General features: G+C 42.1%; 1 protein-coding gene and 1 long non-coding RNA gene across 12 annotated transcripts in view; one reads left to right on the forward strand and one right to left on the reverse strand.

Annotated features, from left to right (window-relative positions):
- Positions 1-11,094, forward strand: part of LOC139553644 (inverted formin-2-like) — a 33,054-nt gene extending 21,960 nt beyond the window's left edge. The window contains exons 5-23 of one of the 9 annotated variants that reach the window (XR_011670694.1): positions 1,003-1,036; positions 1,291-1,432; positions 1,558-1,690; positions 1,863-2,447; positions 2,612-2,754; positions 2,873-2,934; positions 3,021-3,123; positions 3,228-3,313; positions 3,532-3,632; positions 4,473-4,543; positions 5,391-5,498; positions 5,646-5,716; positions 5,822-5,942; positions 6,073-6,237; positions 6,390-6,492; positions 6,618-6,714; positions 8,779-9,543; positions 9,820-9,879; positions 10,696-11,094. Coding sequence is in view for 7 of the 9 variants with exons in the window: in XM_071366193.1 (XP_071222294.1) it covers positions 1,003-1,036; positions 1,291-1,432; positions 1,558-1,690; positions 1,863-2,447; positions 2,612-2,754; positions 2,873-2,934; positions 3,021-3,123; positions 3,228-3,313; positions 3,532-3,632; positions 4,473-4,543; positions 5,391-5,498; positions 5,646-5,716; positions 5,822-5,942; positions 6,073-6,237; positions 6,390-6,492; positions 6,618-6,770; positions 8,779-9,543; positions 9,820-9,878 (3,005 nt within the window). In the remaining 2 variants the exon portion in view is untranslated. Of the gene's footprint in view, positions 1-1,002; positions 1,041-1,290; positions 1,433-1,557; positions 1,691-1,862; positions 2,448-2,611; positions 2,755-2,872; positions 2,935-3,020; positions 3,124-3,227; positions 3,314-3,531; positions 3,633-4,472; positions 4,544-5,390; positions 5,505-5,645; positions 5,717-5,821; positions 5,943-6,072; positions 6,238-6,385; positions 6,493-6,617; positions 6,771-8,778; positions 9,544-9,819; positions 9,880-10,695 lie in introns of those variants that run through there. The other 8 variants (XM_071366193.1, XR_011670695.1, XM_071366194.1 and 5 more) reach the window with 8 other exon arrangements.
- Positions 11,095-11,422: 328 nt separating this feature from the next.
- LOC139553645 (uncharacterized) lies at positions 11,423-14,139 on the reverse strand. Of its 3 annotated transcripts, XR_011670696.1 has the most exons (3): positions 14,034-14,139; positions 13,543-13,590; positions 11,423-12,228 (listed from the first exon to the last, which is right to left on the reverse strand). It is a non-coding gene; the product is annotated as an uncharacterized lncRNA (long non-coding RNA). The 3 variants fall into 3 exon arrangements; XR_011670698.1 differs by lacking the exon at positions 13,543-13,590 and having other exon boundaries at positions 14,034-14,132; XR_011670697.1 differs by lacking the exons at positions 13,543-13,590; positions 14,034-14,139 and adding an exon at positions 13,380-13,536.
- Positions 14,140-15,407: the final 1,268 nt, after the last annotated feature.

Here is a 15,407-nt window from a genome sequence, read left to right on the forward strand (position 1 = left end):
TACATTTGAGATTTTTTCAAAAAATTCTGTAAATGTAGCCTATTCGAAGTCGTTCCACATCACCACTCTACTGCAAATAGATTTTTGGTGCGTTCAAAACAACTGGGAACTCAAAAAATGCGAGCTCAGACTGAGAGAAATTGAGAAGTCATTGATCTTCAGGTAGGAGAATGCTGCATTAGTAACCAAGTGGGAAGGGGAATTTACCACATACGATGTGGAAAAATTCCTTTGAACGGACCTCCAACTGGTAATTACTGGTGGGAAACTCATCTATCATCCTGAGTTCCCACTTCTCCCAGATGCTGACCTCTGACGTCACCTAATAAGGAAATTACCTCGATAACAGCATTTCTGGCAGTTAAATGCAGCAACAAAAGATTATTTATAAAATGCAATCTATTAATATGATTTTTGAACACTATAATTTGTTTACAAGCATGATAGCTGTACTTTTAGTTTATGGTTTACACAGCTTGTTGGCCATTAGCCAATCAGTGTTTCTCAATGAATTCAAACCACCTGAATGCATCCAACTGGTATTTACGACTTCAAAACTGGTAAATTCCCACCTTCCACTTGGTTATGAATGCAGCAGAAGTCAAAGCTCTGATATGATGCCTGAGTTTTCGACTTGTATGTCACGCTCAAAACAACTGGGAACTCGGGAACTCAGAAATATCAGACTTTCGACTTTAGTGGGTTGTAAAAAATGAGCTCCGACTGGGAAAAATTATTTTGAACGCTGGTCATCCAACTCGAGTTCCCAGTTGTCTTGAACGCACTGAAGTCTGAGGTCGAAGATTTCCGAGTTGTCATGAACGCACCATAATTATGTCCTAATCGCTCACCTGCAATCGACTTCACTCGCTGATTCCAGATCATATTCCGCAGTGTTCCAACTTTTTAATAACCTACTACAAAGTAGGAAACTGATCATTTGGGAGTTGGATCGTTGTTTTTGTGACTGTCTTTATTAAATGCAGTGTTTCTGTTTTATAGGATTACAATTACTTGATATACTGCCCAAATTGAGGTGAGTGCCTTGACTTACTTCCTCGTTTCATTGTGACCTTTTTGTCATGTGCAGATAAGAAATGCCCATGCATTGGTCAAGTACAATATAGTTTGAGTGAAATGTTAAACAAAACCTTTGTTACTTGCACATTTGTCAATAATTTTGTTGATTTGATGTGCAAGTGGGAAATAAACATTGTAAACAGGCTACTTGCTCAATAGGCCCTTTTTAATTGTGTGTTTGTGTCTGTGTGTCTGGTGTGTGAGAGACAGAGATGAGGAGGATGAGGACTTGATCATTCAGTGTGAGGCGTTTGAAGAGGCCATGTCTGAGGATGAGGAGGAGCTGCTGAGGGTCTATGGAGGCATAGACGTGAGCAGTCACCAGGAGGTGTTCATCACCCTCTTCAACAAAGTGAGCACAGCTGTCAGCTGCACTGCCATAACACTGCATGTCACCTACTCATGGCTAGTTCCGTAAACAACAAAATTATAAGTGCACTCAAAATAAGGTTTGGTTGTGTGTTGTTCAACCTCAAGGTGAGCAGCTCTCCGTCGTCCCGCCAGCTGCTGTCCATCCTACAAGCCCTGCTGCTGCTGGGGCCCGAGAGGGCTGACATCTGGCAAGCCCTGGAGGCCATCACTAACCGGGCCATTCTGCTGGATCAAGACTGTGAGTCATCACGCTCCTGACACATTCAATAGTTCAATAAGCTGACCCCTAAGAGTTATGGGCAAAGGACTGCAGTCTGGGTGAACAGAGTGCGTAGGAAAAATGGTTGTCTTGGTTACTTGTCAACAAAATTCAGTAGATTTGAGTGTTTGTGTGTGATTCTGTGCTCCAGCTCATATGGACTCTTGTGAGATTATTATGCAACGCCTGGTGTTCTCCAAGCGCAGGACAGCTGGTGTCGATGCTGTGGATGGTCTGCCACCCAAGAAGATTGATAAGGCTGTTCAGACCGACATGGTGGATGATGACCAAGAAAGACTGACCAAATGCTCCACAAAAGTGTCCTCTCCTCCACTACCCCCTCCACCTTTCCTATATCCCAATATGATGGGACCAGGTCCCATTCAGTGCCCACCTCCCCCTCCTCCACCCCCCACTCCACCATTACAACACATTGGAGGTGGAGTACCCCCACCACCAACTCCTCTACTAGGGATGCAGGTGCCCCCAGGGTGCCCTCCTCCACCCCCACCTCCCCCACCAGGAATGGGCGGTGGAGGACCTCCACTACCCCCACCCTTGCCCGGTATGCCAGGCCTGCCTCCTCCACCACCACCTCCCCCTGGCATAGGTGGCATTGTGGTGGCCCAGAGTAGCCAGTCCCTGGGGTATGCCTCTGCTGCTGCCTCCAAGGCAGGCCGTTGCCCCACCCTGAGGATGAAGAAGCTCAACTGGCAGAAACTCAGAGCTGTCACTGGTGAGTGGAAAACCTTGGCATCTCTCTTTAATGATCCTCCCCTGTGTTTACAGAAGCAGTCTGCTCTATGTAGGAGGGGAAAAGATTGTCTGGTTACATACTTTTTTGTGAGGTAATTCCAGATGTGTTGTGGTTATTCTCTCCCTCCTTTAATATACACACAGATGGTCATTCCATGTGGACTTCAGCTCAGAAAGACACTCCTCGGGAGCCCAACTACTCCAGCATTGAACAGCTGTTCTGTCTCCCAGTGACCGAACACAAAGATAAGGGGGCAGCTGCTCCTGTCAAAAAGGAGCCTAAAGAGGTGCACTGGTCAACACTCATTACAGCTCTCGTATCTGGAGCACACCAGAAACATGGCTCATTATGAATCCTAAAACAACCTCTCAAACAAAATGTCTATTCCCCTCTTCTCTCTACAGATCTCCTTTATTGATGCAAAGAAGAACTTGAATTTGAACATATTTCTCAAGCAATTCAAATGGTTAAGTAATTTGTCATTAAGTCGGTATTGATATCAATGTTTTTACCCCATTGAGCTTACTTTTTTCTCCATGCTTCTCTATCTAGCTCTCATGATGAGTTTGTGGTGTTGATTCAGAGTGGGGATCGCTCTAAGTTCGATGTGGAGGTCTTGAAGCAGCTTATTAAACTCTTACCTGAGAAACATGAGGTACTGTAGGTACCAGATGTTCACAATGTTTGCAAATCACCTTTATTAATACAGCAAACATGGTGGTTTTGACTAAAGAGCCTCCCTTTTCTGTCTCAATTTAGATAGATAACCTGAAATCCTTCCTGGGAGAAAAATTAAAGTTGGCCAATGTAGACCGATTCTACATCACTCTCCTGGCTGTACCATGGTAACTGCTGTTCCTTTTATCGTTTTCATAATTCCTGGCACCTCACTGGATACTCTATGTAGAGAAGAATCTCTGGCTGTGATAGTTAACGGAATCTGGTGTCTGTTTTTGTTTGGCCCTAGCTTGACTTGTCTTTTTAAATTCCCAATGGTATCTCTCTTCCCTGCCATACCATCCCTACTTCGTATCCTCCTTCTCGCTCTCGTGTCTACCCACAGTTACGAGCTGAGGATAGACTGTATGCTGCTGTGTGAGGAGACCACCTCAGTACTGGACATGCTCAAGCCCAAAGCAGAGGTGGTTGAATCAGCATGCCAGTGTAAGTCAACACCAACTTCCCCGTGTAAACACCAGTGGTGGAAAAAGTACCCAATTGTCATACTTGAGTAAAAGTAAAGATACCTTTTTATAGAAAATGACTAATCTGAAAGCCACCCAGTAAAATACTACTTAAGAAAAAGTATTTGGTTTTAAATATACTTAAGTATCAAAATTTTATTTCTAAGATATACGTAAGGATCTATAGTAAAACATTCCTTATATTAAGCAAACCAGGCGGTACCGTTTTTTAAAGATTTACGGCTAGCCAGGGGCACACTCCAACACTCAGACGTAACTTACAAACGAAACATGTGTTAAGTGAGTCCGCCAGATCAGAGGCAGTAGGGATGACCAGGGATGTTCTCTTGATAAGTGCGTCAATTGGACCATTTTTCTGTCCTGCTAAGCATTCAAAATGTACCAAGTACTTTTGGGTGTCAGGGAAAATGTATGGAATAAAAAGTACATTACTTTCTTTAGTGAAGTAAAAGTTGTCAAATATAAGTAGTAAAATACAGAACCCAAAAAATGACTTAAGTAGTACTTTAAAGTGTTTTTACTTAAGTACTTTACACCACTGAAACACTCATGTTACAATGATTGCTTTATGAATCCATTGCATATTTTTGTAAGCTAGCAGAGGACACAGTAAAGTTTATTATTTAGAATTGTGTTTGTTAGAACTGTCAAGAGTGGTAACTGTTATATGCTGTTCTATGTAGAACAAATTGTTGCTTTGTGCTGGAAATGTTTTAACAACTAAAGTGTTGGTTTTTCAAAATGTCTAAAAATGTATTTTATTTGCATAGAATGTTTCATTAAAAAAAAATCTCCTCAGGTCTCAGAATGAGCACTCTCATGCCAAGTTTCTGCAGGCTCATCCTTGATGTGGGAAACTTCCTCAACTATGTAAGTAAGGACTCTCGAAACGATGGCATTCCTACCTGACAAAGTAATGTTAGGATATCAGTTAGCCTGTAATAGCTTTTGTGCCGAACCCACAAGTGTTTCAAGTGCCAAGCTTATGGTCATTTTGCAGTAGGTAGGGAGATTCCTAGATGTGTGCAGGAAGGCATGGGACTAAGGAATGTGTAGTACTGGTGAAAAAAAAAAGGTATGTGTTAACTATAGAGGTGCCCATGTTGATGAGGATCAGAAGTGTCCAGTGCGAGAGAGACAGGTTGTCAGTCAGTTGTACTGAAGGTATCGTATCCTGAGGCAGTGAGGACGATGGGTCAATGTTGAGGGATCATAAGAGGCTCCCAGTGGGTAGTAGACTTTTACCAGTACAGAATGATAGGTCTACGAATTAAATGTGCTTCAGTAAGGTTGGCTTTTTGGTGTTCATTGCCATGGTTATCAACTGTAACGCTGAAATGGAACGTAAATCACAGAAAATAGGTTTTGTGGCAGCTGCAGAGAAGTACTTGGGTTTTCAAGATTTTACTGCAGAAGAGTTACAGGGAGTGTTGAATGGGAGTGTCCCGTTCTCCCAGACCGTCGATCAAATGGGGTGGTGGGTTTTTAATGAATGTAGGGTTAGTTGGCAGGCTAATTTTTATTTTTTCCCTTTTTGCATCACAAAGTATAATGGATTTATACTCCAGTCCAGTTGGTGGTGGTAATGTACCATTAATATTGAATGCCAACAATTGTTAAACCCCACCGATGAAGGATGACATTCCACTCACCCGTAAACATGCAACACTTATGCAGTCTGAAAAGCTCTAACTCCTGACTCTCTGCTTGCTCACAGGGAAGTCACACAGGGAACGCTGAGGGCTTTAAGATCAGCTCTCTGCTGAAGCTGACTGAGACTAAGGCCAACAAGAGCCGCATTACCCTGCTCCATCACATTCTGGAGGTAACACTATTATAAATAATAGTTAGTGCTTTTCTGAATATAAAAACTAATTTGTGGTAAGTGCTCCTCACAGTAAACCAAACATACTTCACATGGACAATCAAATCAAAGTTGGAAATCATAAATAAACTCATGATTTGTTTACAGGAGGCAGAGCTGAACCACCCAGAGCTGTTGAACCTTCCTGACGACATTGAGATTTGTGAAAAGGCAGCTGGGTATAAAACCCTTTTTATTCAAACAATTGTTATGAGTTCTGCAATTGATAAACAAATGATTCAATTACATTAAAACATTTATAAATATTGCCTTTTATCCATCAGAGTCAACCTTGACTCCATTCAGGCAGAAGCCAGTGCCTTACTAAAACGACTGAAAGAAGCGGCAAAGAAAGTCACCAACTCTGTGGACGATGTAAAGGAGCAGTTTGAAAAGGTCATTGAGGTATGAAACCAGTGAATTGTATTCTATTGTAGTTGCCTCCCAATAATGACTTTTTTCAACTCTTTTGGAGGTCAACTATACACTAGTGTTCTTTAAAAGGCAATGGTTCAACCTCGTTTCCCTCCCCAAGGAAAACCTGGAGGCCTGCCTGGATTTGGAAAAGCGGTTTGCAGAGATTGTGAGGAAGAAGGGTGACCTGGCCCTCTACCTGTGTGAGGATGCAAACCAACTCTCCCTGGAAGAGCTCTTTGGCACCATTAAGACCTTCAGGGGGCTTTTCATCAAAGCCTTAAAGGTCAGAGGAGCACATCACTAATAGACGGAATTCCACAAGTTTGGATAAATGTTAATAATGCATACTGATTTCCATCACTAGTACATTGAAAACAGAGGTTTGGTTACGAAGTCTCCTCATCCTCTTTCCCAATGTTCTATGTACTTCCACAGGAAAACAAGAGCAGAAAAGAGCAGGCTGTGAAGGCGGAGAAAAGGAAGAAGCAGCTTGAGGAGGAGGAATCCAAGAGACAGAAGGGGGAGAACGGAAAAATAAGTGAGTTCTTCTGATGGTCCATATCTCCTGTCTGTCAGGAGTCTGTTTTGTATTCCCACTAAGACGATAGAGTAGCCTGCCATGTGGTATCTTAATACATCTCTTTCTCTATCCTCTGTCACCAGTCCGGAAAGGACCCCCACCACAGGACGATGGCTGTATTATCGACCACCTCCTTAATGATATCCGGAAAGGCTTTCATCTCAGGAAGACCCGGCCCAGGTGCGAAACGGATAGCCCCCTCTCTTGTGAAATGAATAGGGATACGGGCCAGCCTGGTAAGGACAAGACGACTCTGACCCTGTCCTGTCTCCAGCTTCACTCCTATACTGAACCATAACCAGGCTTCGCCGATATATAGTACCAGTCAAAAGTTTGGAAACACCTACTCATTCAATTCTTTATTTTTACTATTTTCTACATTGTAGAATAATAGTGAAGACATAACTATGAAATTACACACATGGAATCATGTAGTTACCAAAGAAGTGTTAAACAAATCAAAATATATTTTATATTTGAGATTCTTCAAAGTAGCCACCCTTTGCCTTGACAGCTTTGCACACTCTTGGCATTCTCTCAACCAGCATCACCTGGAATGCTTTTCCAACGGTCTTGAAGGAGTTCCCACATATGCTGAGCACTAGTTGGCTGCTTTTTCTTCACTCTGCGGTCCAACTCGTCCCAAACCATCTCAATTGGGTTGAGGTCGGGTGATTGTGGAGGCCAGGTAATTTGATGCAGCACTCCATCACTCTCCTTCTTGGTCAAATAGCCCTTTACACAGCCTGGAGGTGTGTTGGGTCATTGTCCTGTTGAAAAACAAATGATAGTCCCACTAAGCGCAAACCAGATGGGATGGCGTATCGCTGCAGAATGCTAGCCATGCTGGTGATAGCCATGCTGGTTAAGTGTGCCTTGAATTCTAAATAAATCACTGACAGTGTCACCAGCAAAGCACTCCCACACCCCTCCTTCTGCATGCATTCACTGTGGGAACCACACATGCGGAGATCATCCGTTCACCTACTCTACGTCTCACAAAGATAAGGAAGTTGGAACCACAAATCTCAAATTTGGACTCTTCAGATTAACACCAGTCTAATGTCCATTGCTCATGTTTCTTGGCCTAAGCAAGTCCCTTCTTCTTATTGGTTCTTTTAGTAGTGGTTTATTTGCAGCAATTTGACCATGAAGACCTGATTCACACAGTCTCCTCTGAACAGTTGATGTTGAGATGTCTGTTACTTGAACTTTGAACTTTGAATGACCTTATCCTCTACAGCAGAGGTAACTCTGGGTATTCCTTTCCTGTGGCGGTCCTCATGAGAGCCAGTTTCATCATAGCGCTTAATGGTTTCTGCGACTGCAATTTTCCGCATTGACTGACCTTCATGTCTTAAAGTAATGATGGACTGTCGTTTCTCTTTGCTTTTTTGAGCTGTTCTTGCCATAATATGGACTTGGTCTTTTACCAAATAGTGCTATCTTCTGTATACCACCCCTACCTTGTCCCAACACAACTGATTGGCTCAAACGCATTAAGAAGGAAAACAATTCCACAAATTAAGGCACACCTGTTAATTGTTATGCGTTCCTGGTGACTACCTCATGAATATGGTTGAGAGAATGCCATCATGGCAAAGGGTGGCTACTTTGAAGAATTGCAAATATAAAATATATTTTGACACACTTTTTTTGGTTACTACATGATTCCATATGTTTTTAGTCCCTTTGTTTTTAGTCCCTTCAGCTACCCTCAGCCCCTCCACTCCAGGAAGCATTGGGCGTTTTGAACAATTTATAAAGTCTGTAAGGATCCTCCTTTTTGTAGAAGTGATGTGTTATTTTTTTTATTTTTTTACTTTGTAATATAGCTGTATGAGTTTTCTTTTGGATTGCATTTATTGCAATCCACCATCTAGTTTTGATTCATATTTTTCAACTGTGCCGTGATGTTTCAAAAAAGTTCTGAACCTTTCCATTCTCAGTATCTACAAATTGTAAATTAAAGAAACATCTTTGCTAAGAGTATTATTGATATATTACTATTTAAATAATCCTCTGTGCTTACATTTTAGCTTTATTGCAGCCACTACCAATTACACTTGCTTAATTTCATCAAGAATGTGTGCTTGGTTGTGCTTCTTTGTGTATTTTATTTAACAGCACTTGCCAGATTTAAACATCGCCTGCTTAATTAAGAATGATGGAATGTTAGGAATGCCTGGTACAGTAGACCTGCTCTTCCTCTCCAAGCATTAACAGAACCTCTCTCACCTGCAGGATCAAGTGTCAAGCCTGTAAAAGAAGATGTCGAAGCCTCCAGCACTCCCATTCCCACCCAACCCCAGGCAGAGGAGAGGGCAGCAAGAGAAGGAGTGAACGGATGCCCCAGCAAACCCAAAGAAAAATACCCAAAAGAAACAGCTTTGGCAAAGACTAACCAGCTCCCAGCTGAACTCCAGGATGGAGGGGAGCCTCTGCCAAGCCTCCCCACAGACAATTCGCCACCTCCGACGATACTAGGAATGGATGTCCTAAATAACACCCCAAGCCACTCTACCTTCACAGACCTGGCTGAAATCAACCAGAATGTCAACAGTGGCCTGGTGACAGAGAACTTGATGCCTGAGTGCTCACAGAGCAATGGAGAGGGTCAACTTAATGGAGCCTACACACTGGCTGTCGCTGATATGGACATGATTATAGAGAAAAAGCTGATGGGAAAAACCATTGGCCAAGATGATGTTGAAGGTAAGAGCAGCAGCATGATGGTAAAGACTCTTAGACCAGATGAGACTGGGGATGACAAGATGGTGGCACAGGATGACGGTGTAACTAACAGACACCGAGACACCAATGGCAACAAGTGTTTGGTCAGTGCGGTGCAAAGCGTTCTGGCTTACGATGTGCACGATGGAGTGGACTCTAAAGATCTGCTCTCATTGGTATCCGAAGCTCTGCCTTCTTTTAAGTCGGGACCCCTAACACCAGAGGATAAAAAACAGCAGAAGCTATTTAGAAGAAACAAAAATAAGAGTAATGAAGGTAATGTATTCATTCATTCTAATAAAGATGTTTGGAACTGTGGTCTCCTGACGTGTATGAAAGGGAGATGTTGTCCCCTTTTTTTATGTGGTTTTATTGCATTTTACATTTTATATAGTGTCTGATCATTTGGTGCTGTTTTTAAAACTTAAGTTTTAGCATGAATGTACTGTTTTTGGAAACCGATCTTAAAAGCCTCCCATTTACATCACATTGAGTCCTTTCATGATCATCATGTAGTTTGTTTTTCGTGTTTTTTTCTCTGACTCTCTAAAGCACAAGGTAACACTGGAAAGGGACACCCTAAATGTAAAAAGGGGTGTGTGTTGCAGTGAGGTAGGTCAAACGACTGGATGGAAAACTAACTGGTGCAAGCAGGAACATTTAACAACCCATCAGCACCAAGCCATGATTTCAATTAACAGACGTGCGTCGGTCTAACCGGGATCTGGTTTAATCTGATTGTGTCTTGTCCTGCTATTAACACTGTCCTATTCAGTAAAAATCTATAAAATCCCTGGTAATCAAATTGTAATAACTCAAGATAAACCACTTTGTCTGGCATCTTGGCTGCTACTTTATGCCCTGTTGTCAGCCTGAATCTTGTATCTTGACAAGACTTAAGCTCAAACGGACACCTCAAACGCCACAGTTGAACATTTATAATTTACACACTTCGATGTCATACCTCAGTGGGAAGACCTTGCTTAGCACTTCTCTTTTTTTGAAGGAGTTTTTCTGTCTTTGTTTCCTGTACCTCCGTACCCATATGTTGTTGAACTGCCCAACCTCACAACAACCTAAACAACTAAATGGATTATTTAACCTAACACAATTACTTTTTTCGTGCTTCTTGTAAACTGTGTCCTTTTGTAAGTCTGTCTTTTCTGAAAGATGTTTTAATTTAAATTAATTTAGTGCTTTAATGATCTAGAGACTGATGCAACCAGTAGCACTATATGATTATTTTGGAAATGAAATGGCATAAGAAACATAATAAAAGTCCATTCTCACCCCTGCCAAGCCTCTTTCTGATCCATCAAATGCAATAGTAACTACAAATGTTGGGATATTATCGGCATACTATTTTAAAGTCATTGGTATGCCATTTGATTCCTTCAATCTACTAATTTCAGTCTGTCCTTTCCCTAGGCGATTCTCGGAAAAGGAAGTCAAGAGGGAAGGAAATGTTGAGATGATTTTTTTCTCTCCCATACATGGTTTGTGCACATTGCAATGGACTAGGTCTACGTTATATTGGACTAAATTGATTCCTCCAAGAAGATATCAGCATGTTCTTTCTTCCTTTGGAGGATTTTGAGTTCTTAAATATTGAAATCAACTGAAAACCTGCCATTGTTCCCTGGCCAGGTTGATTTGTAGCCGACCAAGAGGCTGAGTCATGAACATGTTCCCATGCAGCCTGTTATGTTCCATGAGGCTACTACTGTCTGTGGTCTCTGCACAGCCTCAATCCCAGCAAACCTACTGTCACTTTTGAAATAAATTAATGATATATGTTGAAAATAAAAGAAAATTCCCTTATTTTTACATTATGGATTATTTGAACATCTATAACAGCTGAGTTCATCTGACTGAGGAAGTAGATAAAGGGCCACATTGCCAAAATCCCAAAGTATCCCTTTAACTAAGGTCTGTCTCTCACCTTGCAGTTCACAACCTCTGCCTCTTTATAACCTGTAGTCAGTCCACATGTGCTTAGTGTCGAGCACCTCTGTTTGCAGCGGGTGAAAAGAGATTGCCTACTGTAGGCTAGACCAAGCACATGGAGTAATGAGTAGGACCGTATGTTTTCACATGTGAAAGTGATTGCTTTTGATAAAAACGCATTATCTGCAATCACAATGAAAACAACTAGTTTGAAAATTCAAACATTTTATGGGAAAAAATGTGTTTCTGAAAGATGCACCATGCTGCCTTGTCGACAACATGACAGTGGCACAAATTACTGTTAGATTTGAGAAGGACACTCCTCCCTCACCGCTTTTTCCCTTTCACGCCATGGGTCATAGACCAGTGCACCGCGGCTCAGGTTAATAGAACTCCCTCGTTGTTTACCAACTCCGGTCTTCAAGTACCCCTAGCCGTACACATTTTCATTGTAGCCCCCGGACAAACACACCTCATTCAACTCAAGGGCTTGATGATTAGTTGACAAGTTGAATCAGATGTGCTTGTCTGGGGCTACAATAAAAATGTGTACTGATGGTGGACTGGATTAGGGCAACAAGCGGATAAGGCAGTGACGTAGGAATGGCAGGTTGTCTCGCTTCCTCTTCCGTCTCTGGTGAAGCTCTTGATTCACCTGGCTAGAGGTTATGCGGTGGGTTTCCAGCTGACCAAGAGGTTATGCAGTGGAGTCCAGCTGAGGCCACTATGAAGAAGATGGGAGATCACCTGGAACCTAGGGTGGAGATGAATTAGAGTGGGGGTATCTCTGAGTAAAGTTCTGTCAAGATAATGTCAAGTCAAATTTGAGTGTCTCTGCCTGACTGACTGTCAGTCAGTTGCTACTCAATGCATAGTCTACCTCGGTAGAGTGTTGCATGGTGATAAACTTGGCTCCTACCTCGGTTGACAGACTTTTTCCTGGCCCCAGCGATGGTCAGCAGACTGCACCGAGGGGTGAAGGACAGCAGAGGATCTGATAGGTGCTCAACTCTCCTGCAATAGAAGTGTTGAATGCAGAATAAAGCATATTTCATGGTGATTGGGTGTCAAATTACTCCTTGCCAATAGTTAAGAACATCTGTGGCTAGGCTAGTCCCAGATGTGTATGTCCACTCACCCACATCTAATCATAGAACGGGGTCAAAAAAGTTATAGAAAGGATGAGTGAGAGATAATTTACCATCATAGTAGGAGTGCTGATCTAGGATCAGGTCGACTCTGTCCATATAATAGTATTCATTATGATCTTAACTTTTGCAGTGGTGGCTGGTGGGAGGAGGTATAGGAAAACAGCCTCATTGTAATGGCTGGAATGGAATAAATGGAACGGTATCAAAAACATCAAACATATGGAAACCATATGTCTGACTCCATACCATTTCAGCATTAAAATGAGCCTGTCCTCCTATAGCTCCTCCCACCGGCCTCCACCTCTTTTGAAAATTCTTAGTCTGGAGTGTTCTCTTGGGTCAAAGTGAACCGTGTACATTAATTAAATATGAATTAGTAGTGTAAATCCATATGTTCCAGCTAGCTAGCTAGCACAGGCATATTAGCTAACATGGGATACCTACTTGTATCAGCTGTTATAGATTAACTCAATGACAATGAGCACCCACATGTGCTCCAGTAAAGTTGCCCTCCAAGGCCACAACCACACTGTGATGCCAACTTAGAACTGTTGTTGCTAGATTTAGCAACTTTTCAGACTACCCTGGCAACTTTTTTTTCAAACAGCACCTAGCAACAAATGTAGCTACTTTTAAAAATGTATTTGGAACTTTAAGCAACTTTTGAAAAGTGACTCAAACGCTAAAATGCACGCATATTCCCTCTAAATGACACAAAAACGATTTTCTCTGTCACACACTCAGTCACAACAACACACGTGCCTGGCTGCAAAAGTGCGTTGTGAGTGACGTCAGCAGCAGGCGCTCAGCTGGTGCACAGGCAGCAGCGGCAATTTCAGCAAATTGCAAGTCTTTGTTGTCTGACTGCAGCAGTAGTACTGGTTCGACGAGCCAACCCCAATGAATATAGTTGGGTCACGAATGTTTGATCTTGAACAGAACTTACAACATCAATCAACATGCCTCAATCAAAAATGTACAGCCAGAAGTACAGAAAAGAGTGGGAGTCTGTACCTGAACAAATGTCAAATCATATTTTTTGCCGAGATGGCCAGTCAATTTGAGTAACGTTATTGTGTATTCTACGTAATGACGCAGTTTTACGTTATCACGCAATGACATCACAACGTCATTTAGCAACTTTTAGCAACAAATCAACCTGCCTCTAGCAATTTACCCTGAAAATGATTTGGCAACACTGCAACCACTCCTCCAGTAGGAACTCCTACAGACAGACACGCAGTTTGAGAGCTGGGCAGATTAGACAAATGTTGCTATTCATAGTTTGCACTTCCGTCACTGGGTCACGTCATACCATTGTTATGAACGTTTTCAAGCCGCCCTCTGCCGGCGGCGCCATAGTGGTGCCCAAAAGTGATAGACGGAGGCTAATGACTGTTTCATTTACATTACACTATAGGGGCATGGACATATGATGTCATTGCTAAAGTAGGCAAATGTTTTGTAGGAAACAACTTTGCCATTATTATCAAGTTATCGCTATTCATAACTAGCTACAATAGTGATCCCCTCAAGAGTAGCTCATTTCAGTTCATCATTCATATAGCTTGCTAGCTAGATAGCTGGCTGTGCTAGAAATGATATAGTCATCCTAATAGTTTCAATGCACCTTCCAAATGTGAAATTACAACACAAAAGGACACTTACCTAAGGCTGTTCGTCTATATCCTCTTGGTTATGAAGGTAGTTAGCTTAGTGAGGGAATGCAAAATTATATATACAGGACCAGTAAAAGGTTTGGACACACCTACTAATTTTTTATTTATTTTTACTATTTTCTACACTGGAGAATAATAGTGAAGACAACAAAACTATGAAAGAACACGTATGGAATCATGTAGTAACCAAAAAAGTGTTAAAAAATATTTGTTATATTTGAGATTCTTCAAAGTAGCCACCCTTTGCCTTGATGACAGCTTTGCACACTCTCAGCATTCTCTCAACCAGCTTCATGAGGTAGTCACATGGAATGCATTTCAATTAACAGGTGTGTCTTGTTAAGATATAATTTGTGGAATTTCTTTCCTTAATGCATTTGGGACAATCAGTTGTGCTGTGACAAGGTAGGGGGTGTATACAGAAGATAGCCCTATTTGGTAAAAGACCAAGTCCATATTATGGCAAGAACAGCTCAAATAAGTAAAGAGAAATGACAGTCCATCATTACATTAAGACATGAAGGTCAGTCAATCTGGAAAATTTCTTCAAGTTCAGTTGCAAAAACCATCAAGTGCTATGATGAAACTGTCTCTCATGAGGACCGCCACAGGAAAGGAAGTCCCAGAGATACCTCTGCTGCGGAGAATAAGTTAGAGTTACCAGCCTCAGAAATTTTAGCACAAATAAATGCTTCACAGAGTTCAAGTAACAGACACATCTCAACATCAACTGTTCAGAGGAGATTGTGTGAATAAGGCCTTCATGGTCGAATTGCTGCAAAGAAACCACTACTAAAGGACACCAGTAAGAAGAAGGGACTTGCTTGGGCCAAGCAATGGACATTAGACTGATGGAAATCTGTCCTTTGGTCTAAGGAGTCCAAATTTGAGATTTTTGGTTCCAACCACCGTGTCTTTGTGAGACGCAGAGTAGGTGAACGGATAATCTCCGCATGTGTAGTTCCCACCGTGAAGCATGGAGGAGGAGGTGTGATGGTGTGAGGGTGCTTTGCTGGTGACACTGTCCGTGATTTATTTAGAATTCAAGGCACAGTTAACCAGCATGGCTACCACAGCATTCTGCAGCGATACGCCATCCAATCTGGTTTGCGCTTAGTGGGACTATCATTTGTTTTCAACAGGACAATGACCCAACACACCTCCAGGCTGTGTAAGGGCTATTTGACAAGAAGGAGAGTGATGGAGTGACCTGGTTTTGGATGAGTTGGACCGCAGAGTGAAGGAAAGCAGCCAAAAAGTGCTCAGCATATGTGGGAACTCCTTCAAGACTGTTGGGAAAGCATTCCAGGTGAAGCTGGTTGAGAGAATGCCAAGAGTGTGCAAAGCTGTCATCAAGGCAAAG

Source organism: Salvelinus alpinus, chromosome 25, assembly GCF_045679555.1.
Source record: "Salvelinus alpinus chromosome 25, SLU_Salpinus.1, whole genome shotgun sequence".
NCBI lineage: Eukaryota > Metazoa > Chordata > Actinopteri > Salmoniformes > Salmonidae > Salvelinus > Salvelinus alpinus.